This window comes from Melospiza melodia, chromosome 10 (assembly GCF_035770615.1).
Source record: "Melospiza melodia melodia isolate bMelMel2 chromosome 10, bMelMel2.pri, whole genome shotgun sequence".
Classification (NCBI taxonomy): domain Eukaryota; kingdom Metazoa; phylum Chordata; class Aves; order Passeriformes; family Passerellidae; genus Melospiza; species Melospiza melodia.
In genome coordinates, this window is record NC_086203.1 from 14,973,217 (window position 1) to 15,000,320 (window position 27,104).

At 39.5% G+C, this 27,104-nt stretch overlaps 1 protein-coding gene across 13 annotated transcripts in view; it reads right to left on the reverse strand.

Annotated features, from left to right (window-relative positions):
- The window catches only part of DOCK3 (dedicator of cytokinesis 3), a 186,717-nt gene that overhangs the window by 109,213 nt on the left and 50,400 nt on the right, over nt 1-27,104 (reverse strand). For all 13 annotated transcript variants that reach the window (XM_063164504.1, XM_063164497.1, XM_063164503.1 and 10 more), the window contains exons 6-8: nt 16,666-16,814; nt 8,700-8,784; nt 1,178-1,219 (exon numbers count right to left, since the gene is read on the reverse strand). In XM_063164504.1, the coding sequence (XP_063020574.1) occupies nt 1,178-1,219; nt 8,700-8,784; nt 16,666-16,814 (276 nt within the window). The remainder of the gene's footprint in view (nt 1-1,177; nt 1,220-8,699; nt 8,785-16,665; nt 16,815-27,104) is intronic.

Consider the following 27,104-nt stretch of genomic DNA (forward strand, 5'->3'; position numbering starts at 1 on the left):
CCTCTCCAGGGAAGGGGATGGGGCTGAGGAAGGGTCTGGAGCTTAGGTCAGATGAGGAGCAGCTGGGGGGGCTCAGCCTGGAGAAAAGGAGGCTCAGGAGTGACCTTACTTCCCTGTGAAACTCTCTGAGAGGAGGTTGTAGCCAGGTGGGGGTTGGTCTCTTCTCTCAAGGAAGAAGTTGTGTCAGGGAGGTTTAGATTGGATATTAGGGAAAGACTCTACACTGGAGGGGTTGTCAAGCACTGGAACAGGCTGCCCAGGAAAGCACTGGAGTCACCATCCTTGGAGGAATCTAAAAGATGTGTAGATGTGGTGGCCTAGCAGTGCTGGGGGAACATTGAGACTTAATCCTAAGGGCATTTTCCTCTCAAAAACAATCCATGACTTAGAACAAAGTTTAAGAGGCCAGTTTGTCCTGCAGGTATAAAAAATCTTAACAAGAGTTGATAACATGAGCAACCAATCAAGCCAGATAGTAGAAAGGTTTACATTTTGGCTCAACATATCAAGACCTATTTACAGCAGTGAATGTTGGGGTGGTAAAAGAAAAAAAGAGTATAAGCAAATGTAGGCTTTCAGTTTTTACAACCCTTTACATCCATTCATGCTGATCTCAATAAACAGGTTGCATGAATATCTTAAGTTCTCTATGCTCACCTCCTCTGAATGCACTGACAGGTACAGTCTAACAAAAAAGTCTTAAATTTCCAGACTTACAATTCAGATTTGTACTTGTTTAAAAGGAATTTTGTTCAGGACTTAAAATTAAACCCAAGGAAATCCTCATTCTTTAAAGACAGGTACCTGTGGAAGCACAGATCTCTGTAAAGATCAAAGACAGATTCCATGACCAGGACAGGATTATACCAGCACAGACAGGATGTGTGGAACAGAAGCCACTAAGCCACGTGTTGGCAGGTAGACAGAAGAGTCACAGGGGCACAGGGAGGCTTTTGATCTCTCTCCACAATTGTATCTTTTAAGAACAACAGTTACAAGCTCAGGAAAAGAGACCTAAATGGAATTTGAAGAAGGACCTTAGTGACTTAAATACTTGGGAATCTTCTGAGGAAGTGTTCTGTGGGTAAGGACTTACCCAGTCATCTCCATCATACCTTTACCTACATTACCAAGAACTTAAAGAAAATAAAAAAATTCAAGCATGGATGGTATTTACCTGTGATGTGCTCTGCTGGACACTGTGTCTACTTGACAAATGCTGTGGAGATACAAAACAGTAAAAGTTAAACACAAAACAGTAAAAGTTAAACCTTTTCAAAAGAAATATTTACATTATATTTATATAGCATTAGAACAGTAATTCTAAAATATCACTATCAAAACGATTACCAACTTTTCATGCCTTTTTATCAGTGTATCATCACTCACAAGACCACTTGCCTTCCTAAAGGCTTTTCTCAGTTAAGTTGTTTTTATATCTATTTGAATTTACAGGGAGTATTTACCTTAGCTTTTAAAGTAAAAGGCTATCACAAGTTAGACAGAATTTCAAAAAGAAATGCTATTACAGTGTTGGAAAATTTAATTATTCTGTATAATCTCTGTCTTGTCCTGCTAAATGGGAAGATACCTCACCACTAATCCTCATCTCCTGGTATGTTGTCTGTGGAAAGCTGCATTTGTTAAAAAACACAGGCATCTAGAAAGAAAGATGGATTTTAGAGGTTGTTAAGTCTTTTTCTCTAATAAAAAAATGAAATCCTGAAAATTGGTTAAAGACTCTTCTACAATTTTAGCTGCCCCATACCTGTAAATAAGAATCAGTATAAAGAGCTACATGTCTAAAAACCCAGAGGATGATGCTGCATTTAAAGCCTTTTATGCTAGAAGGAGATGTTATAATCAGAAAATGGACTGCAAGACTCACTGAAGCCATTTAATCTCCAAAGGGAGATTTAAATACTAATCTAAATTGAAAAGGTTTCAGAGAGCTTTAAAAAAACCATCATTAATGATTCTGCCATGCCTTTCCCTGCACATCATCTTAATATTAGCATTTCAAACCAAAATATTAACATTGACACTGCCACACACTATTAAATACTCTCTTCATTCTCCCCACCTCCCTCCTTCTATTACAAATCCAGCATCTCATTCTGACCAAACATTTACACTCTGTATCAGAATTAGCAGATCTGTTGACAAACACAAAGCTTCAAAGGAGGTGAAAGCAAAAGATTGTCCACAAAATGTATCTGGTAATACTCTTAAATGTATCTTAAAAATGTATCTGGTAATACTCTTACAACACAGTCTTTTACTCAGAACACAAACAGGACTTTTCACCACAAAAGGAGAGATATATTATATATAATAAAATAGATAATATTATATATATATATTATAGATAATATTATATATTCTTCATAATCAGAACAAACCAGGGAGGTGCTGGGGTGCTGAGGGGGCTGCCAGAAGCTCACTGAGCCCCTTGCAACCCCTCAGCAGCAGTGGGCCCAGCTGGCCAAGGATGCTCCTGGATGCGACACATCTCAAATCCTGTGCTCACTTTTGGGCCCCTCAATACTGGATTGGTTTTAGGGAAAATTCTGTCACCCAAAGCATAGTCAAGCATTAGAAGAGGCTGCCCAGGGCAGTGGTGGAGTCCCCACCCCTGGAGGGATTTAGAGGACCTGTATTGTGCCACCTGGGGACAGGGGTTGGTGGGGCTGTGGCAGTGCTGGGGAAATGGTTGAGCTCAATAATCTTAAAGGTCTCCTCCAACCTGAACAATTCTGTGATTCTAAATGGCATTTTTGGACATCTGTTTACATTCACAGTTATAAAAATGTCCTCATTCACACTCTCAGTGGAAAAATAATGATCTTCAGTTCCATTGTTTGTGTAACTACTGCATCATCTTCTGAATGTTAAAAGCCTTCAAGTTGGCTGAGTTGCCTATTCATCTTTTTGTCACCTGCAACCACTCAGAATCAGCTGGCATAGAAAAGACCAGTTATTGAAGCTATGCAAGGTGTCCTGACTTCTTTTGATTAAATTAATCTCTAAATCCAAGTAAGAAAGTGAGACACTCAGGCAACACAAATATGAGAGGTGGTCTGAAGAGATTCATCAGCAAACACTGCTGCTTACAGAGTGTACACTATGAGGTAAATCTATGACACTAAGTGGTAAAAACTTCAGGTTTTATATTTTTCCACAACCAAAAGATTAGATTTGACTAACTCTCTGCTTTCATGCTTCAGGACCACGTTATAACAATGCAGTCACTGACTGAGTTCATTTATGTGCCCTTGCCTCTGGCCAGGCAGAGTGCCCAGAGGGTCCATGCCATTTTTGGCTACTTGGATGGGAGGGTGACTGAAAATAACCAAGATGGATTTATCAGGGGTACATTATGCTGGATCAAGTGATTCCCCTGAGGTAAAATAACCAAATCAGTACGTGAGGGAAGATTAGTGGCTGCTGTGTCTCCCCAGCTCAGCAAGGCCCTCAGCATGGTCTCCCACAGCAGTCCTGTACCAAGCTATAAACTTACACCTTCATGAACCTTATTTGATTAAAAAAACCTAATGAACAGTAGGATTTTTGGGCTCCAAAGGTAGTGGCTGATGGTGTGTATTTTTCAGGGGTCTGGAAGCAGCAGACTGGCAGGGTCCTACTAAAGCAAGTCAAACAGAAGTCAGGGGAGCACTCAGGCACCAGGGACATTTAACAATTTACTGTTTCTGTTACCAGAAATGGAGCCAGCAGACTAGAATAACTAATTCATTTTTCCTCAGCACTGAGCAAACTACAGCTGAAATACTGCATTCAGCAAAGGCCAGTGAAGCAGCACAAGGAGCATGCAGGGAATGCAGCATTTTGAGTCTGTAGGAGACCTGAGGCAGCCTTCCTGTAACCATGAAGTTCCCAGCATGAAGAGGCAGCCAGGCTCTCCCCAGAGCTGCACAGCATTGGCCACAATACTGTGGTCAGCAACTATTACATGGGCTATCCCAACGTTCCAACAAGGCAAAGTGTAACCCCATCAGGGCAGCCATGACAACATTAGAACATTCAATCCTTTCCTTTGAGGAATTTCAACATCCAACCAGACAAAGCACTGAGCAGCCTGGTCTGACTTCAGTATTGACTTTGCATTGAGAGCAGAAAGTTTGCCTAGACATCCCTGAGGCCCCTTCCAACCTGAAAAGCCTTCCAAAGTGATATAAAAATAGGACTGTTAAGAAATTATCTATCTTTATTCTAAAAAAAAAAAAAAAGAAAAAATCAGTTTAACCTTTATTTTCCCCAAAAAATAGTTGTCTGCAAAGGTTGTGCAAACTTTAACAGACACAATGTTCTGTAGATCTTTCCTCATCAAAGTGTTTTCTGATGCTTAAATTGATTCCTTGCTATTGAAATCTAGGCCTATTGATTCTTTTCTTATCCATCATTAGGATGAAAAGATTAATTGATTCAGCTTGTGATTCCATTACAACCTTCAAATCTCCTCAACAAACCCACCTAAACTTGGAGTGGCCCAATCTGCACTTCAGAGCCAACAACTGACTGCAGGAGTTAAAACCTTACATTTATGATTCTCCCTGGTATACTACATTTTTCACATAATTTCTTAAATTTCTCTCTATTATTTGGAATTCTGATCCTTACCTCCACTGAAAGAATCAGAAAGACTTTTCCAACTTTGTGGATTTTGTATATTTAGTAAGCAGACTCCTTATTTCAGCATCTAGTCCTTAATTAAACATTGAACTTTAAGTACTACAAAATGGAGGATAACCCCAAGCAATTCACTTAATTCATCCCTCCTTCTATTTAATCAAATTATTGGCAACCTTTTTTTTTTTTTTTTTGCTATGTGTTTTCTAATTAGCTCTGTGTTTACATTACAGTCATTTCATTTAGAACTAATGACCTTTGGAGAACTGAATGAAAACAAACATTTAAAACCTTTACCAGAATCTAAATATGATCAGCTGCTTCTCCTCCATCCACTAGACTTATCTATGTTCTGGAAATTGAAAAATTATTATTATTATTATTACTACTATTTCCCAGCATTTTTTACAGGGAGGCAAAAATTACCAGCTCCTCCTCCATCATCTGTTGTTAAGGTGTGAAATTGGCTTGCCCTTTGCTGGTATTCTGGAACCTTACCCATCTTCCCAGTGGTTATCACTAACTTGTCTGATATGGCTTCTCCAAGGATCCCAACTGGAATGTACACAGCTCCAAATCCTCTGGAACTGAAAACCTCTTGAGAACATCATCACCTTACCAGAGTTCAGGGGGGCAAGAAGGACATTAAGTGCCCTGTTATTTTCTTGCATCATGTGCCAGTTGGTTTTTCCCAGTATAAAAACTTTCTTTTTGCTTCCCAGTTAGTACCAGGTTATTTATATAAAACTGTTTCTTGATACAATTGACCACATTTGCTCATTTTATTTGAATTTGTGCATTAATGGCCTTTCTAATTTTTCTATTTACCCTATTATATTCTCTGTAATTCTGTTCCTGTAAACTGGCTCTTAGTAATCTCAATTTCCCTTTCACTCTAATGCCTGGAGAAAATGAAGAATTCTGAATTTATCCAACTTGGCCTGTTAGCGAGCATCTTGTGGTTTTGTTCTTAATTTACTGAAAGAACTATCAATTCTCCTTACCTCCACTTTCTCATCAAACCTCTTCCTCATGGTATCTTATCTACCAGCTGTTCTTCCTCATTCCTTCCCCAACAATGCCTGGTGAGTGAATCCCACCATTCCCAAGTCAGTCTTTAACTGCTTTCTGCCTTCATATTGTCATCTGACTTTTTACTGGGCTTTAGAACCCAACATACACAAACCTGTTCTCTGCCAATCTGCTTTGTTTTACAAAGAACAACCAAGAAAATCAAAAGAGAAATCAACAAAGATTTCCTGATCTTCTGTCCAGTTTGTGCCCAATTGTTTTCCTTATCTAGAAGAGTTTTGGGTAACTGAATTCTTATTTTCTTGCCTATTCCATCTTCCCAATCACATTTACCATTTGAATAAAGAATAAACACCTACAAGGTGATAGCAGCATTAATTTGAAACTATTTATTTAGGAACTCTATTTTTTTTTAAATTAGGAACTCTGGTGAACTCATGGCATTTCTCTCACACAGCTGGAAAAAATGCCTGAGCTGCAGCAGTTACACAGCCAACAGCTGTGCCTTCCATGCACCTCCTGAACTTGTCCTGAAGACACACACCCACTTCAATAACCTTATAGAAAAGCTGAACATAATTAATCACCAGCTTTGAACATTTCTGATTTGTGAAATGACTTCAGACATTTGTGTCTTGTAACCCTTCCACTAAAATGTGCCACCCAAGTGTTCCTGACATCCTGCAGGACTCTGTGTTCCTAAATGACAACTTCAATCCAGGGGCAGCTCCAACGCTGAGCTCTGTGGCAGAATTCTGAGAACATCTTTTCCCACCATTCAAAAGTAATATGTATTTTTAAAAAGTTCTGTCATATTGGTTAAAGTCACAAACACTGTCATAGAGAAAGGGCAATTTGCTTTCCTTCAGGAGCAAAACAACAATTCCTGACAAGTGCTGTGCATCCTGCAGCCACTGGCATTTAGCTTCAGAATGAGTAACATGGAGAAGCAGGATGTGCAAGGCCTCAGAGCACAACAGCTCTGCCAGAGAGATGAATTCAGCATCACCCAGCAATGAAACATGAGAGCTAAAAGAGGCTCAAATGCAACAACTTACAGTTTATCAAGGAGAGCAGAGCTAAGTCTAATGGCTGAATAAAAAGTGCTTGAATCTCTGTTGTCACAGAGAGAAAAGTCTGATGTGTTACCTCACCCACTGCTCTGCTAATGAGTGTTTTCTGTTACATTTAACATCCCACAATCCTGAAAATATAAGAAAGTAATTTGGCTCTCACAACTACTCCTGCAAGATTATTTTCAATGTAAAATCTCACTGCTCATTTGAGAATCCATAAAGTATTTTGTCACAAATAAGGAGGATTCTCTCCCTGGGTTTCTGTTAAGTAATAAAAACAATCCCCAAACCACATTAGAAATAACCCTTAAAACAACCTAAGTCACCAATATACCTTTCCTTCATTTTTTACCAAATTTAAGTTAAAAAAAAAGTAACAGGTTTTCAGCTGCTTTGGTCCCTGAAATTGCCTCTTGACTGTGAAGAGATGTGATTAGACAGCACTGTCCCCTTGCATCCACAGACCCCAGCAGCAGTGAAGTGTGAAGTGAGTAATGGTGCTGTCCTGAGCCCTGCCCAGCATGGAGCAGCACAGAGACAGTCACAGGACTAAGGGTGACATAATCAGGCTGCTCTGGCAATAAATATTGCCTATTTGCAGTACTCCAAGTACTCAGAGTACAAAAATGTGCAGAATAAACCTCAGAGTAATAAGCCAATCCTTAGTTAGCAACTAATCTCACACCCTGAGTCTTCACTGATGGAATTTGCTACCGAGTTATTTCCAGGCTGGGCTGAAGGAAAACTCTGCTGTACTGGCACCAAATTCTCCTCAGACCATGGCAAATAAGGAACAAACTGTAAAAACTGGCACTATAGATTGGTGCACGTTCATATTTCTTATGCAATAATTCTTCTTTCCATGAAATCCATTATTATACATTGCAAATAAGCCAAAGCAGCAACAGCACCCAGCTTGTTTACAAAACATGCCCTTGGTTTAAGCAAAAGTCACATCTTGCAACCAGACCCATCACCAAGCCACATGGACCTCTCTGCCCCTAATTTTAAATAGCTGAAAGTCAAAACTGTTTTAAAACAGGAAATTAAAAGCTTCCTAGGAGTGAGCGACACACTAATAACATTATGTAGAAAACAACTATTTTCTTTGGAAGATATGAAATTAAGAAATTGTAGAAAATAATTGCTGAGGGTTTTTTGTTGATAAAACAGCATTTGGGGAAGGGTTTTCATTCACTTTTCTGAATTATACATATTGTTTCTCCCTCTACAGTTACATCACAATCCAAACCAAAATTATCTGTATTAGTCCTGCTAACAGAGAATCCAAACATAGGTAGTAAAATGCATCAGTGGCTTTACAGTTCACTAATGGCACAATTCACATTTCCCAAACAACTTCAGCTTCATTATGTACAAACAGGACTGTACAAGTGACTAATAATGACAGCATACTGCTTCACCCGAAAATCCAAATATTCAAACAAACTCCATGCTTTCCAAGGAGTACTGACATACAACAGGGATGGCCTTAATGTTCAAGGATTAGTTTTGCCTAAATTAACTTATGCACTGGTCTCCCTCCTCTCTCACCTTTTTTGTGAGCTCAAAAAGTCTTTGCAACAGGGCAAAGATGTTTATTATCCATGCAACCACAAACCCAGACTTTTCACTTAAGTATTCTTTATCTGCAAATCTGCTCAAAGAATCAAATAATGGTTCTCACAGACTTTCTGGACTCAGAGACCCTTCCAAGAGTTAACAGCATGTTACTTTGTAAATTGAAATAAAAATGTATCAAAGCATGCCACTGCTTAGGGTAGGAGAGACGCTGCTGTGGTGATCAGGGTGCAAATGAAGAAGACATTTAACTAACAACACCATTGGAAACAAAGAAACATGTAAGAGTAAAGAATAAAAACATTTTCCCTTCTTTCCCACCCACAGTGAAAACTCCGAGCAATCTCCCATAGAATTTCTTACCATTTTATAAAGGTCTGACACACTGATCTGATCTGAATCCACAACCTCAAAGTCCTTCCGTGGAACTAAGTCAAGGCCCAAATGTCTGCAAGAGAAGGAAGGAGCAGTGTCAGTGAGGCCCATGAATGTCACCTGCACCTCCTGCATGTGCCTCCTCCAGGGCAGGGACACAGCTATTCCAGTCCTACTGCAACTGTTAGCCATTAAACAATTCTAAAGAAAATTTAATGCAAATATCAAAAAATCCCCCTACAAATTTGTTACCTTTTGTTCCCCAAATTCAGTGGAGCTCTGGCAATTAACACAGGGGAAGCTTTTGGCCAATATGTTGGTGCAGTACTCAAAACAAGGTAATTTTGTACATGGAAATGCAGCAGGCAAATAGAGTTCATATTCTGTTTGCTGCTGAAGTATTTGACAAAGATCCTTCATTACATAATGAAAAAGTTCCATTAACAGTCCTGTTCAAATGTGCCAACAGATTCTGAGTCTTGGGAAGGTGCTTTGATATTCCTGGTGCTCATAAAACTTCACCCCCATGTAAACACAGTAATTTTTGTTAGTAATAAACAATAACTGCAATAACAATAATATTAATCTGTACTTGTAACACACACAAAATGTTTTTAATTATTCTGAAGAGAATTAATCAACTTAAATCAACTATATAAACTGACAAAAAAATACCAGTGCAAAGATGACAAGGAATTCAGCTGTAAAGAAGGCAGTTCAGGTCACAGCTTCACAGGAGGAGCAGACAGAATAAGATATTCTTTATCCAGACAAATAAATGCAAACTGTTAATGATTAATTAATAACTGTAGACTGCAGAACAAGACAGCCTTAAAGGTGACAAACCCCAAGTTTTGTTCCATAGATCTTCAGTTTCTGAGGCACAAGGAGTTCTGAGCATTACAATAAAAAGCTACACTAAACATTATTATTATGAGTAAATTTTTAAGAAACCCAACACATGAATTAACCATTTTCCTGCTTTAGCCTTATATAACTTCGATACTTCACTTCCAGACATTTTATATTGAAATTCTTAACAGTCTTAAAGAGAAAAACCAAACAGAAGAGGTGCCCTCACGAATTACTGTGGCACTCCTGTCACAAACTATAAAAGAAAAGGAGAAGCCAATTTAATTTTGTAATCAGAGAGGGAAACATTCTGCACAGACTTGTTCCTGATGGCAAATGAAAAATTTTATTGAGAAAAACCTCTCTGGTACTGTAGAGTAATTGTGTGGAGCAATAACAGAAGGCTCCAGGCAATCCAGTGTCTCTTTCTGAGCAATTGGCTTAAAACAACAGCTGGGGAGAAGCAGCTCTTTGGAGGAAGCTCAGCTACCTTTGCTCACCAAGGTGCTTTTAAATGTTACCCAGAAGTTTCCAAACTGCATAATTCTTTTTTTGAACCTTTGCCTAAGCAGGTTTTCCTTCTTTATTTATATCCCTAAACCCTCACATCTCCAAAATACAGCTCAGCCCTGTTCACTTGCCCTGGCAGCACTGTATGGTCATTGAAACTCCCTAATGACCAACTGGAATTTCCAGTTCTCAGTTCTTTGCTCAAATCAATTGTATTTTCTAGTGGAAAAAAGGGAGCAGCTTTCCTTCTCCAATGCAGTTTCATGTCAAATACCAAATTGTAAATTCTAATGCTACATTGTGAAAGTCATGGTTTCACACTTTGCTTTGATTAAACCTATCAAACACAAGTATCTGTGGCCCAGGACCAGTATTTGAAAACTGAAGCTGCAACAATGAAAATGACTGCATCTATTTACCAAATGAAAAAGATTAAAATAAGGACACACTAGGTAATCCTTACCTGCAGCTGCCAGTTGAGCCTACTTATCACAGAAAGTTAAAAAATATAATACAAAAAATGGTAAAATCAGAGATCACTGCAAAGTTTTTTTTGTTTTTTTTTTTTTTTCTTTTAATGTTACTGCTCATAAAATTCATTCCCAGAAGCTTTCCTGAATGTATCTAACAACCTCCAAAACACCCTGCCATTCACATGTGTGCACACTCCCACCCTGAAGTACACTGATAAAGGGATTTCCCCTCAGCACACAGATAGGAACAGATGATTCCCTACTGACACCATCAAAGCCACTGTGTATGCACTGCAGTTCCAGGGCAGACACTGAGCTCTATTAAAGTTCTCCAGGAAAACCTGGCCAAGCCAATCCCAGCCTGACCAGGTTCTGTTCACATCATTTCAGCTCTCTGGAGAGCTGGGGTGAAGCAGTGCCTGCACTCATTACTCAGAACATGACAAAAGTATTATCTTCTGCTTAATAATGTTCAACACAACTGCAGCAGCATTCCTGTGAAACTTATCTAATACCCTATTTTTAGTTAAATCCCTTAACACCGTGGATTTTCAGCCCAGAAGATTCTCATTCTCTAATACTATGTTAATCCTGCACAACACTTGCTCCCAGCAAATAAGGGTTTCTTGGCTGGAGCACAAACATGCAGCCATTTACTGCGCAGGTGGAAGGCCAGGTTTGTTCACTCAATTTGTATCAATTATTTTTTGCCTGTGAAGGACTGACAAGATAATGCTGGAGATGGCAGTGACAGTCAGTGGCCCACTTTCCCTCTCTATTATCAAACACTGGGGGATAGAAGAGCCCCAGCTGCCAGGCAGTATTTCTCCAAAACAGAGCATGCATAAAAATTACATAATGTGCTGGTTTGTTTATTTGACAGTTCCTGTCTCCACAATACTTCCTTTTACCAGCAAATGCTAGTGCTTTTTTATTCTGCCTTCACACTAAACTGCCCTTCAAAAACATTTCCCAAGCATACCTACAAAATATCCCCAAGCTTATCAATTACCTCTTGATTGCATCTGTTTGGGATCCCTCCAGCTGGCATTTAGACACTCTCCTCATCTACATAAAAGTCTTCACGATTTTTCTTTCTTTAGGGGATAAAAATCCACCACCTGAAATCTCTAGACAATTTTCTCTCAAGTAACATGAAATCAAGCCAACTGACAAAAATTGAGGGCTTTTTAATAGTGAAAGGAATGGACACACAACTCAAGGTTACCTGGGCTTCTAGAAAAAAAAACAACTTAGGTTTAATGGTAATTCTGAGGAGCAGTCCTAATTTCCAGTAGTCACTTATTTACAATACAAACACTACAGCATTTAGAATGCATAAAACCACAAGTCAGCACAACTCCTCCTAAAAGAACCTTGAAGAAATATGGCCTTTGATGTAAAAAAACCCAAAAACTTTTCAGATGCAAACTCAGTCTTGAAGAACAGATTGGGAGAGCTCATCACATCTCTGGAGGGTGCAAGATCTCATCATCCCTTTTGCTCCAAAAACATCTACTTTACCTCAACCTTTCCAGCTTTAATTTTGCAGCCACCACTTCTTCTTTTATTCTTTCTCTTAATATATCAAAGCCTTACTTAATATAACTTCTATTTCTTTCACACAAATAAAGGTGGTGAAGGGAAAGAAAATGATGCTAGCAGTGATTCACATAAACTATGTACAGACTTTAAAATGGACTTTGAAGGAAATACAATACAGAAATCCACAGAAAACTAAGTACATGAAAAAACAAACCATGCTTGTCAAAATGAGACTCTGCTAATACAACTCAATAGTTTTCTTTGACAGAATTAAGTTCAGTTATACAAAAAACCTGCAGGGACTGCAATCTACAAAGAAATTAGTAAAGTACTGATGTAATGCTACATAGAAATGATTTCTTAAAATGAGGATGATGAGATGAAGGTAAATAATCTTAGCTAGGAACTGATAAAAGGGAACTGTAGCAAATACTTCTAAGCATGGCATTATCAGGCTACAGAGAGGGAGGTTATTCAGGTTTTCCTCAAAGACTGACTTTCAGCAAAGTTCCTTACCCTTTTAATCCCAACTCAATCATTACCCCAAGGAGAGGGAAAGATGCTGCACATTCAGACAGAAATGGCAGCTGGTCTTCCTGCAATTCTTAAAGGCATTTCTTCATGGTTGTTTAAGTTGGTTATTCCTGTTTTGATCTCCTTTGATGTAATGACAGCTACTGCAATAAAACCTCTTTTAATACTCCAAACAGGTATCATCTGTACTTTCACTTCTTATCTCCAAGTGCATTTTACTAACTTGAAGCTCATTGTTACAATACTACCAAAAAGTCATTCTTACTCCTTTTATGTCAAGAAAATATGACAAGATGATAAATCAGTCCAAGCCCCAAAATAATCTATGAGTGAGAGCACTGAAATTTAGGGCTTTTTGAAATTCAAGACTGTGCTGACTTCACTAGATCACACAATTCCTGCCCCCCACAGTTATGGATGTCAGTAGTTAGTAGGCACTAACCAGCTGCTGCAGGCTTTCCAACTGCAATTCTCAGGCAGGAGAAAAACCATGACCTTAAAAGTGTGATTCATTTTCTTTGTATGACAGTGTAAAAGATATATTGCTAATATTTTGCCCTTTGTTTTTCTTTTTTAACACTCATTTTTAACTTCTGGCTACCTGTGGATCTTTCTGTGCAGAATTTATGGCAACTATTTGGAAAATTTCTTTTAATGCAATGATTTTAATAACATTTTATGGGGAAAAAAGAATAACCTTTGACTAAAAACTAATAAAAGCCTACAAACTCATCTTGTTTACTGGCTTTTATCTGTCAAAAATATCAAGGTGTTGGTGGCTCCCCCTCCTTTCTCTGTTCCTGACCCAGAACACAGAATACACATTCCACACAAGACACAAGGAAGTGTCTTCCCTGAGCATGCAAGGAGAGCTGGATGCTTTCTGGTAATCTCCTGACAGATGCTACATTAATGTGAAAGAACCAGTCCTGAAGATCAGGTGAGATGACCTCTGATTTTCAAGCTGAATTACTTTGAAGAAAGCTTCATCTGCCTTTCTGGCACACAAGGTATTGCACATACTGCTGCAATTAGCTTTTGGCACTGAAGCAGAGGATTCACATTTCAAATAGAAGCTCTGTCAGGCAGATTCCTTTATCTGTTTTTGATGCAAAAGTCTCCACAATGAAACAGCTTCTCATCAGCAAAAAAGCTTCACTCTGGTTTCCTACTCTAAGCAACAGTGAAAGTGGAAAGACTTATCCATTCATGAAGAAGCAAAAACCTAAACAAAAATTTCAAAATCAAGTATCTGTTTGATTTGAAACATGATAGAAAATGAAATGAAGAACTGAAGATTCAACCTTATAATGTGACTTAAATGAGATGATAAATAGCACACTTCAGCTTTATAACAATTGCTTCATGCTTTACAACTTTTGCCTTGTTATTCACAGACCATTGGACACTTCCAATAGCATTTCAGCCTTCCATAGATCAATATTATGGTCAATTGTATCAGAGTGAAACATTGCTAGAAAGCAGAAGTATTTGCAATATTCTGTATAAAGCCCAGCAAGATAAGGAGGAAATAAAACAGCAGATAAGATTTTGGCTGTGCAAAAATACACAGAGATCCTTAGAGTGCAAGTCTAAAATCATCAAGGTGCTCTTCTGAAGGTACCAAATTCTGATTGGGAAATACACAAACCTCTGTAGCAGCAATGTCAGCCCTGCATGTGTACAAACCTAAACTACCTGGGGGTAAGTGGAACAAGGAAGAAAGCAGGAATGAATGAATGAAAAAAAGGATGAGTCCAGGACCTTTCTTTTGTACAGGGGAGAGAGAATGTGTAAGCAACAGAAAATGGAATGGCTATAGGAAGGGGCAATCATTGTAGTGTTAGCAAAATTATTAGCAACAATACAGGGGTTTAGCAGCAATTGTTGCTAACTAATAATTCTCACATTTTAATAGGCCAAACTACAGAGCAAAACTTCTTAGTAATTACAGCAAGCACAGAAAATGAAGCAAATAGAAGGTTTTCAAACAGCCTAAATGAGCTCCTTCACTAAAAAAGCAACCTGTAGCTATTCATTCAAACAGGGTATCTGTCCCTTGATTTCCACCAGCTCCTACCAGGACACAAGGGATGAATTCCAGAGCCACTGCCAGTGTATTTCAGGGAAAATTGTACCAGTTCAACAAAGTGAAAACAATCAGTAATCGGTGATGACAAGAAGTAGGATTTCATGTTTGCATCACTCCTTCCCAAATAATACAATTCACTGATGATCAAGGTGAGGATAAAAAGAGTCTCTCAGTAAATAAGCAAACATGTTGTATATCAGATGTGTGAGATGGCTATTTCCTGAAAGCTGCCTGGCAATGGAATATCTCCTGTTACATTGTACTGTCTTGAGTAATTACAGCCCTGCTCAAACTGCAGGGAACTCAATCTTCTCAGACAACATTAAGGCACATTAATAACAATGTTTTTCATTTCTTTTATTTGCAAATCTCAAGTATGACAGAATAGCAACTAACACTTTTATAATACTTGAGAAAGGGCAGTACTATGTGCATATATCTATGAAAGTCATTAGTGTTTTAGCAGATTAACACAGGCGGTCATAAGTTTTGTGATAAACCTGAGAGGGGGATAGAACAAAGTGGCAGAACTCTTCCAGAAATTCTGTGGAAAAAGAGTCATGTTGCAGAAACACCCCTGAAGCCCCAGACATTTACATTTAAATACTGCATGTATCTCTGATATCATGCATCTCTTTCTCTAGGGATTTTAATACCTGCAGTAAGAAACAGATTTTTTTTTTCCTAAACAAGCATCCTGAGTAGATGAATATAATCCTGAACATACTTACTAATTTCACTGAGACTTCTCCATAATTGTCATGCATTAGATTTACCTTTATAGTTTGAATTACATTCCTATTTAATGGTTTTACATAAAAAAGGCCTACAGGCACCTCATGGAACAACCTATTCTCTTCACTGCTGCATTGCTCTCTGCTCTCCTCATCCTTTTTTAGCCTCACAGCATTTCTGCAGCTTCCTGTTGCTAATTTGATCATAAACTCTGAGCAAAACCAGGCAGGCGTAATGCTCAAACACAATCTCTTGGTTCCTATTTACTCCACTGGGAATAAGAATGGAAAATATCTGTAATTCTGCACTGCAGAAAGACTGGATGCAATCTATTGGTCTATGTCCTTCAGAGCTTTCTCTCAACAAGAGAGAAATGAAGTGCAGCAAAGGGGCTGCTAAACCTTTATCAGGGTGTTCAGGTATGTTCCTCAGAGGGGGTTTTGAGGTAGGTGACCAAGGAATGGAATCAAACACAGCTTAATGAAAAACACTGGGATTTTCTCCTTAGCTGTCAATTTACAGGACTCCTCCCCACTCCCACATGCTCATGAGCACTAATCCCACTCCCAGTGGGAAATTATCTGTCTGAGAGTGAGTGTCACGTGTGTCATGTACAACTTACCTGTCTGATCCATATCCTAGAACACACAAGTCTGGCTGAGGGCTGGTTGTTGTCTAATGACAATTTATTATCATTTCTGTGTGAATGAATTGCAGCTGTCTTTGCCTTTAAAAGAACCTCTCCACAAAATCACCACAGTGCTGACCAAGGAAACTAAACCTCTGAGAAGTGCCATGACACAAAAAGTCTAAATATCACAGCCTCAGCTCCCATGTCCCTGGTTAACTGTGAGATGCTCTACTTTTTTGCAACAACCATTAAAATATTTCCTTAATGGAAGAAAAATCTACTTTAAGTACCTCTGAACACATCCTCCCAGGCCTAATATTCTCTAGGTTGACACCAAGTTAGTGAAGTGACTTAATCCTTTTATAAGTGCAGGGAACCCTTGGAAAGGCCTTCTGATAAACACCAAGAGCAAAACTCCCTGTAGAAGGCAATAAATTCAGGAAAAAGTTATACTTGATCTTCAAATAATCCCAAGTTCTCCCTGTGCACAAATACTATTGGAAAAAAAAAACGTTGAAGGGGGTCTTTTTGCTAGTAACAGTGACTTGAGAAGAATGAGAGGAAACAGGAGCCAGTACTTACTCATTGCCCCAGTCCAGCCTCACTGTGAGGTGTCTCTTGACCTCTCGCACCTGATCCTGGGTGAGGTGGCCCGAGAGCAGCTGCCTGCGGAGGTCAATGAGCTCGTTCATCACGTGCCGCAGCTTGTAGAAAAGATCGACCTTATGCTTCTGTAAAGGCACATTTTTGGGAGCAAGGGGAGGAGGGAGAGAGAAAAGGAAAGAGGCAAGGAGGGGGAAAAAACAGGGGAAAGAAAGAGAGGGGGAGAGAATAAGTTTGGAAAGAGAGAGAGAAAGAGATTAATAGGTTACCCAATTATCATTTAATTACCCTAGAGGAACATCAGTTTTTGTGAGCCTTAAAATATTTAAATCAAAAAGTAGTGTTAACTGATGCAATTCATACTAAATAACTTCTTATTCCTGTGGTTTAGGCTCAATCTGCTAAGAGGCCCATTTTCTGATGGAACCTAATGCTGAATAAGAGGATTCATTAGGCACAGCAGGAATCGCTTATTCCAATCATACAGTAAATGTAAAATTTTAGATTTAAAGTGATAGAGGTGAAAAAGTTTACTTCTGTCAGCAGCTAAGTGAATGGCTCTGAACAGCCAGCAATGAGTCACCACAACAAAAAAGCATTTTGAACTTATTTGTGATATTCCAGTTACTAAAGTTCAGCCAGGTATGAGGGGGGTGGGTGTGTGAACTTTCATTACCTGGCACTCTAAAATGGACTAAAGCAATTAATGATAAAATCCACCAGAAAAACTACTTTGAAAGAGAAAAATTACCATAGATAATATAAAACCCCCACACCACCACTATCAGTAAAGACAAACAGAAAATACTCCCAAGAATTTACAGAACTAACACTGGAATCCTTTCCAAAAGAACTGGTTTTACTCCATTATGGAAAAAAAACCCACTTCACCAAAACCAAATCCCCCAAAATCAGACAGAAGTGGAAATACAGTTATTTCCTGCAGGGGAAAAAAGTATGTGAATTCCCCAAAAAGGAAAGTTTAAGGCCAACAACCAAGGCCACTCATAAGATAAGATAAAATAAGGACATTTGTCCCTTTTGTCTCTGTGCTGGGTCAGGACTGTGTGTCAAGGGGGCTCGCTTCCATCCAGTCTCCAATACTGCATAAAATAGCCAAGGTGCCATGAAAGATGAGCCCAAGAAGGAAAACAAGATCTCCAGATGCAGCTGGATGCTGTTCTTTGAACAGCTGAGCTGCATCCCTTGGCTCTGCAAAGCCTGAAGTGTTTGAATGTCACTTGGGAAACCAGCGAGTGGATGGACTGACGTGGAGACTGGATCAGCTGGCAGTGCCTTGATCACTTCTCTGCCTCTACATGAGTGGGTTATAAAAGCCCTCTAAACACAGACACCTGCATCCACCCAGATTACATCTGAGAGGGGAACAGCCACAAAGAGAAACATAAGTGTTTTCTCTTGCAACACATTATTAGAACAAGTGTTTTTCACTTGTTTACCCAAAATAGCTGAGATGAGATGAAAAAAGAACTTCCACCTACTTGAGTTTGTTTTCCTATAAGACCACTAGATCTGCATGACTTAGGAAAACAGACATCAATGCAATCCATTTTGATAAGCATTTTTTAATTTCTCTGAACCTCATTACACATCTGTTTTGCTGAAGCAGGTTAAGCACAGATGGCATCATCAGTTGTTCCTATCAAACAATTTGGAGATGAAAAGATGCACAATCTTTCAACTCTGCATCAATACTGGTTTTGGTCCCACTTGAAAGAAAGAAAAACAGACACTAGACCTAAGAGAAAGACATAAATTTCTGGGGCTGAAAAAAAATTATGCAAGGAAGATAATCATGCATAGCTGATAAGCTTAAAATGACTCAATTTTGTTCAGATTTTATTACTAAAATGTGGTCAAAAGTAAATCCTATATAAGCTGCCAATGACAGTAGGTATGGGAAATGTCCATTTTATATGCTATTTATGTAAACAATAAAAGGTTGTCACTTTCTAAAACACAAGATGAAAACAATTGAGCTTGGTAGTATCAAAATAGCAAATTAGGTATATTTTAATAACAAACCAGGTGGGAATGAAATGATCATGAGAATTAGGTCCCAAACCATCATGTTCAGACTTCCCAAGTAAACCTGCTAAGAGAGGCTCTTTCTCACTCCTGTAATGTGGTTTAAGGCTATCAAAGCAGGCAGGTCCAGAACACCATGCTGGTTAAATTACAGTATGTTCTACGGTTATGTTTAAACAGTCATTTTATACAAGCCAAGGAGTACCAGAAGTACTTACTTTAAATACAAATAAAGGAGACTACAGAGCACAAGTGTTTCACCTGCTTTAAACTGAATGCACAAGTATTGAGAGAGAGCTAAACACAGGGTATCCTTCCAGAAAACCAAGGGTGCAGGGCAAGGAAGGGAAGAAGAGAAAGTGAAAGGCAGCAGGGCTGTGGCTGTGATCTCAGGGAAACTGTTACAAAGAACCATAGATGCAAGATCCATGAGAGCGAAGGAAAAAGCTCATGAGAGAGAAAGCAAAGCTGGAACAGAGTTGAAAGTGGCTTAATTCCAGGCTTGCAGGCAGAAGGGAGTTTGAAGGAGTCAAAAATCAGTTTCTAACATCCCTCCTCCCACTACAGGAGCCCAGGGACTAATAAGCTGCACATGGGAGAGAAGGAAGGAAGAAGATACTCACATTTTAATGACTTCTCTCTTTCAAGATGAAAAAAAAACCTTCAAAACTCAACACTAAGCTAAGTTACTCAGGATTCCTACCCCTGTGTAAAAACCTGTATTAGAGATTGCCCCAGACACCACATTTAAGAAACTATCCCCTCTGCTCCCCCAAATTTTAAGCATTAAAATCCTTCCATTTTAGTTAAGAGTAGCACCATAAATAAACCTGAAACTTTATCATCTTGTTAGTAGTTAAATAAAAGATGTGCAAATTAGTCTGATGTGTAAACACTCATTCTGTTTCACAGTTAATTTTCATACAATCTCTAACCTCTCATTTTTTCAGCTGGCTTTATCACAAGCTCCCAAGCAAAGAGCACCTTATCAGTCCATGCAGAATGACCTGCTCTGTGCATTTATAAACATATTTGGCAAATCTGGAATATAAAATTAAGTATTTCTGCAGAACTTTTATGGTAATAACTAAAATGAGTCACAAACAACGAACCTGGATGGCTTTAATGAATTGGGACTCTCCTCACAAGCAACACAAGTCCTCTAACACATCTTGTTGCCTCATTTTACTATCTCCAGACACAAAAACACATGCTGTATTTCTTTGATCCGTTATAACTAACAAGTCACGCTAATCAATGTTTGGGTAATCTTCAGATGTGCAGCTACGCATCAAAAAGTGGAATTCTGGCAGTATTTTTTTTCTTTTAAGGACTCTGTGGAGTTCAAAAGCCAAAAGATGGGTTTGGTGTGGAGTGTTAAAAATAGCTTAGAAACTGTTGTAAAATAGCTGATAGATCGTTAAGCGTGTACTGTTAGGTTGGTTATTATATTATAAAAGGGCTTAAAGGGTAGTTATAAGAAATACGGTACTCAACGTACCGTATCACACCTAAGTAAAGTGCATCACCCCCAACGAAACGAGCCAGCCTGGACAGAACTGTAGAGGGCCAATCGAGCGCACTAGGATGGAAATGAAGGACAGAAAAAGAAACCAAACTAAAGGGACAAAAAACAAGATAAAAAGGGGCTTCTGACCCACTGAATCCGTGCCGCTCCCTCTGGAACATCGGGGCCATCGCTGCTGAGCAGCCCCAGCGCCGCTCCATTCTCGACAGGACCTGCTGTTCCTCCTCGGCCCGCGGGCCCCCTTGCTTTAGGCCTTTCTTTTTCTTATAATAAATGCTGAAATAACTTAAGTACCGGGAGCCTGCTCTCGTTTTTAACACGGCGATTCTCCCACCGGGCCCCTCTCCCACCGACCAGGGCAGGGGGAGGAACTGACAATATTTGTGGGTTGAAATAAAGGCAGGGACCTCACTCACCTACCACCATCCCAGGACAACAGAACTCCCTCAGGGAATTTATTTATCGCCATTCCAACAGAGTCGGGCGGGAGATACGAAGACACAAAGAGCCCTTGTCCTCATGCACTCCCTTCCCAAGCCCAGCGTTTTTTCCCTTTACTCCCAAACTCCTCCATCCTTCACAGAATCACTTCATCCCCACCATGACAGAATGGAGGGGTCAGTCCATGGCAGCTCTGCCCTGCTTCTCTCTCTCTCATTCCACTTTTCCCCTGTGCCAGGGTGGGTTCTGCCCACACACATCCCAGTGCGAATCCCAGCATGGATCCCATCTCCATTGCCTGTTCACGTCCCCCTGCTCAGCTCCAGTGTCTGTGGGGCTGTTTCTCCCTTTTCCCCTCATCTCCCTGCCCCGAAGCTGCTGTCCCAGAGCCTCCCTGGCTGGGCAGAGCCCTGTGGGGCCAGCTGGGATCGGCCTCTCCCCTCGCGCCGTGCCCGGCCCGGCCCCTGCCCTCACGCCGTGCCCGGACCGGCCCCTGCCCTCACGCCGTGCCCGGACCGGCCCCTGCCCTCACGCCGTGCCCGGACCGGCCCCTGCCCTCGCGCCCGGCCAGCACCCGGCACAGAGCTCGGGATCCCGGCTGGGCCAGATCCCACACAGCCGAGCACAGAGCAGGCCTCGCTTCCCTGCGTTCCCTCAGGTGCCTTTGGAACACCATGGCTGCCTCTGTCATCCTCTCTAAATAAATTCCACATCATATGGAAATATATAACAGACCGGTATATTACAGCAATGACCTATTTATAGGCACTTTGTTACCATGACTTCATTTACCACCACTGTAAAGTCAGGATTTTGCCTCTCTCAACAGCAGTCCCTTAAGACATTCCCTATAAAACTGCCTTAAGCTGTAATGGGGGAGAAGGGCGCAAAAAAAATATTTTCCTTATAAAAGCAAGTGAGCAGCTTTTCCCAGGTTCCTTGTTATGGATTTTGGTATCTACATTAGATATTAAAGCCTGCAAGCACCATCAGCACATGAAAGGAAATACTAAAGCTAGAAACAACACAAAAATCCAGCCTTTCTTCTCAGTTTTGTCAGGATGATTTTAATTAAGCAAATTACTTTGTATTAAAACTCTGTTGCAATTTAAAGATCTTTGCAATATTTATAGTTTAGTGTTACTCAAAATCTGTAATATTATTACTATGCAAACCTTAAACTTCACCTATCGAATTAGAGAGTATTAATACATCAAGTGCCTGTTGATCAATAAAGGTCAGACTACAGGTCAACATAAAGTTGTCACAAAAATAGGCAAGAGCTAAAAATTTGTGTGGGAGTGGACAGTACACAGGTGTCCTGACTGGCACCCACAGAAAAAGCAATTTGAGAACACAATTAATACTTGCACATATTCACCAGTTCTCCATATGTGCCTAGACAGCTGGTCCTCTTGGATTACAGAACTAAAATGGACTTTAAAAACTCTTAAAAAATACAAACAACAAATAAGTGAAAATAACATCCAGCAAGAATAAAATTAAGAAATTACAACTTCTCCTAATTAAAACTACTAACTCCATTTACTAGGGGTTGAGGCAGCATCCTGGGGTTTCCAGAGGAGGCTGGGTTTGAGCTCACCCCTCTCTAACAGGACACCATTAAACACTGAGAGTCACTGGATCATAGAAATGTTAAGGTTGGAAAAGGCCTCTACAATTGTCAAGCCCAATAAACAACATAAGTCTTCCAAATCAAGTAACAGATTGAGAAAGGCATCTCAGTTTAGGTTTATTTTCATTCTTCTATCCTGAAAGTCTCTATTTATTAGTCCTCAATTTATTCATAAGGATGCATTATAATGAATTGTACTTATTTTGTCTTATGAATATTCATAACTTTCAGCTTCAAACAGAAATTATTTACTCCAATAAAAATCTATCTAAATTGATTCTCTACTGTATTCACAGAGGGCATTTCAATTTACAGTTTGTAATAAAGCCCAGTAATCAGAGAGACAGAAAAAATAACTTCAGACTTTTGCTATTGAAAATGAGTAAAATATCTTAAAATAGTGACATGTGACAAGGGAAGAACTTAAGCAATAAAAAGAATGATGTAGCATCAATAAAGAAAGCAAAAACAGAGAAAAACCAACAAAACAAAGCCTGTACAAGATAAACAGAGATGTTGCTACAAGCTTTTCCTTTCTATTAGATTAAATAACCTGCCTGAATTACCATATATCATACTTCAGTAGTAATTTTTTTCTAGATATACTGTGTCCTTATGCTTCTTCCAAATAGCTCAAAAGCTGAAAGATATATTGAATTTACATCAGTAACTTCACAAAAAGGTTCCTTGCACTCCTGGCAACAATCCAAGGAGAAAGCAACAGTCCTGGCTTTCCCTGAGCTGCAAAATAAAACTAAATTCTCAGAAGAATGAAGCCTGTGATATGAAGCCCTAAATCACAGAGAAGCTGATTGGATACAGGTGCCTCACACTAGCAGTGCATATGCAAACTTCTCACCCCTCCTTATTCCCCCCATGTCTCCTAAATGTATTAGAAATTCCATTTGTGCAGTGCTTGTGCTGACCTCCCCCTCTCCTGAGGAGCATTTAATATGCTTTACCAGAAACCTTGTGCAGCAAAGCAACAACTGGATTGCCTCCAAAACAATTTCAGAACTCGATTGGATTGTACATTTAAAAAAAAAAATTAAATGTATTCAAATTCTTTACGATAAACCAAAAACAATAATGGTTTGTTTTGTTCCAAAATCAAAATGGTGTATTTAAATCAAAGCTATCTGCCAACACACCCAAAACCCGGTGATATCTTTTATTTGCTGCAAACCAAACAAACACCCTACAGCCTTTCACAGCTTTAAACCCCTTGCAGAGGGGAGCCCAGGTAGCACTGCAGCCACAGTAGCACTTAAGGAACAGCAGGACACAGGAGGACAATCCTCACAGAGTCAGCAAAGCTCTTTTGCCTTGAAAAAGCTTTTCCTCAGATCTGCTGTGAGGGACAGTGGGTAATATTTAAACCTGTTGTCACAATGCTCTCTATCTAACAAATCAACCCATCTCAGTTCAGAGCTCTCCACAGAATATTATGAAGAAAAACGTTTTTACAAAGGGTTAGTCCCAATCTATTGCTCTTCTTCAAGAAGAGAAATGTTCTCCTATTTGTTTGTATCACCTCACAGACCTTAAATGATTAATTCACACTAATGTGCAATTCAGAGCCTATTTTTATTTATAGCAACTCAGTATAGTACAAACAACTTCTCCACTCTAAACATCAATTATGCCACACATGTAAATAGCTCTGATTACAAGTTATTACACTCCCTGGCAGTCAAGATGTGCATCTTGACTCTCATATCTCTTCCTTATTTACAGCTTCAGATGCCTGAATTGTCTAATACAGCAACTTGGGACAAGTACAAGATGACAACATTTAACAGTTACAGAAACAAGTTAAAACAAATCTAAGACAATTCTGGTGTCTGACACTTCCTACTATCAGTATTCATATGCTGTTGCTACTCTTAAACATCATCATCAGGAAATGCACCTTGGCCAGCATGAGCCAGGTATTCTGGGGTTAATTACTGTTGTTTAGCTTTTTTGATTAACAGAAAAAATAGGATACAAAGAAGGGAGACTGGTCTTCCCCAGGAAAAATATAAGGGGCTCTGTGGGATCATTACTATGAGAAGAGGAAAAAATTGGTTGAAGAAATACCCTAAAGTTGCCCTCTGTCTACAGCCCAGCCCTACCCTGGCTGCTGACAGCTGAGGGCTGCAGCAAACCCCACCTAAGGAGATTGTGGCACAGCCTGCAGCTTTCCATTGCTGGGCTGAGAGTGAATTGAGTTCCTAAACCTTTAGGAGCGACACCAACAATAACCTCATTTCCTAACATCATCATAAACTTTTAACAAAGCTTATGGAAATGGACTTGAAAGGGATAAACTTAGAGGTTTAATTCTTCATTTTGATAATACTGCAAAACAAGTGACATTAACACCCCTTTTCAATTCATATTACATTGATTTAATTCAGTTCCAAATCCTTTGGATGTTGAATGTACTTATTTGTTTTTATGTTATAAGAACATCTTGTTCTAGACATTCTTAAATGTAAGAATGTACCATTTAGGATAAAATTCCATTCTGAGGAAAAAACATATGCATGCAAGGCTTTTGCTATTTAATTAAGGATGATTCCCTCCAGTCTTGAATGCCTCCATCATGACACAGATGTGTTGGGACAGAACATGAAGGCAACACATTCTGCTTTATCATATTTCTTCAGAAGTATGACTAACAAGACTAGATATGATAAGTTAGCCTTCTCAAAGACAATACACCAAGGAAAGAGCCCAAAAACAGGAAGAGATTTCTTTTTCCCACTATGATCTTTTTTCAGGTTGTTATCCTGCTTTTTGTCCTGCTCCCTCCCCTCAGGATCCTGAGCTCTCCCATCTCCAGGTCACTGCTGCTAAGGACACCTTTGACCTTCACATCCCCAAAGTGTCCTCCCCTGTTTGTAAACATGAGGTCCCAGCAGAGAAGGAGCTTTAATAAACAGAACTAGAATTGGTACCAAATGTTCCCTGCTCTCATCATCACCTTCCATTTTCCTCATACACTTGTGTCTCCTGCTTACATTAAAACCACAGCCATAATGGACCTTTCCTTTCCAAAAAACCATTTGCTGAATCATGTGGGCTCTGCCAGAGGGAGAACTGATGGTCCTGAAATACAGCAAAGGTATTTCTTCTCCCATCAGAAATTCTGCTCCCACAAGGCTTGGAATATTGGTACATGTGGCTGGAGGAGCACTGCCAGCCTCCTGCTGGGATCTCACCACAGCCACCCAAAATGCCTCTGCTGGAAGCACTGAGTGCCAGCAGACCCCCCTTATCCTGCTGGACTGGAAAAGGGGAACCTGTGTGACCTTCACCTGCCAAAGATCTAAACCTGCAGGACTTGAGGAAGATGCTGCATTTGATACTGACTGGTGCTATGCACCTGTAAGCAACAAACAAAAAGATTCTGCTCTAAAAGAAACTGAAGCACTACTGGATAAGTGTGGATGCCCCTGTATTCCATACTGTCAGCAGACTTTTTACTATCATTTAAATGCAAAAGAAATGAAGGTATTCAGAGGAAAGCTTCCTACCCATAACTAAATGGCTACATTCTTTTGCAAATACAACACATCCCTCCACCAAAATCAGTATTTTAAGGTTGTTTTCTGCATGACAGAGAATTATATTACCTTTCACATCAGTTTTAAAGTAGAGTTAAATACTTTTGTTTACACTTTGAATAAACATGACATATTTATTGAAGTGGTCTTAATAAATAATTAACATCCAAACTAATTGATAATAGTCACGCTAAGTTAGAACTTGCATGATAAATATCTCTGAAGAAATTCAAACTGGTTACAGTATATTACAAGTTCTGTCAGATAGATAGTTTCCCTTTAGCAGTGCCTTACTGTGCCAAATTTTCAAGCTGAAAAATACTTTCTCCCTTAAGCATTTCCACTGCATTTAAATCAAACATCTGCTCTTCCAATGCTATTTACATTCTTAACAGGGAACTTCACATCCAGTGGGGTTCAAGGATACAACCTGATACTTTCACCCTTTCCCCAGCTCCTCTCACACATTGTCCCACGGGGCACAAAATTAATATTCTCCTTCACACATTGGAGGGCTCTAGAAGGAGTATTAGTGCTTTGGACCTGACAAACAGCAATTTTTTCAGAGAAAAAAGTTCAAAAGAAGTCCCAGAATGTGCAGGACTGGGTCAGTACGAGTCATCTTGAACATTTTTAACAATTCTTTGTCTCTGTCAGGGTCCCTGCGGGTCATATAACATAAGTTCATTATGTTAGAGAAGATTTTGCCAAAAGCCACTTTAAAGTAGCATTAGGGGCACTTAAAACACTAAGAAAGAATACCACAAGCAAAACACACACCATTATTCCCACAAAATACAGAACACAGACCATTATTTGCAAACTGGTTTGATTAGTGCATTTTGTAATTAATGATCCTGGGCATGGTGCCACCATTTGTCTTCCAACATTTCTGTGAATTCCTAAAGAAAATTGCTGTCTGGATTTCAGTGGTTTTCCAACTAAACCGTATAATGGAAATTCAAAACAGTAATGCCATTTCAACTATGCCTCTCATAGACAGGTTCCAGTAATTTTCAGTTCTCTAAAAGAGACAATTTCAGCTTCAAAGGAACAGTTCTAAGGAAAAAAGTCTGTGGGTTTGCAAAGTCTGAGACCACTGCCCAGCATAGGAAAATCCTTCACAAGGGAATCAGTAGCACTTTTACCCAGCAGTTCCAATAGAGATTGATCCATTTCTACTGCTCCACACAGATGTTTAGTACAACTC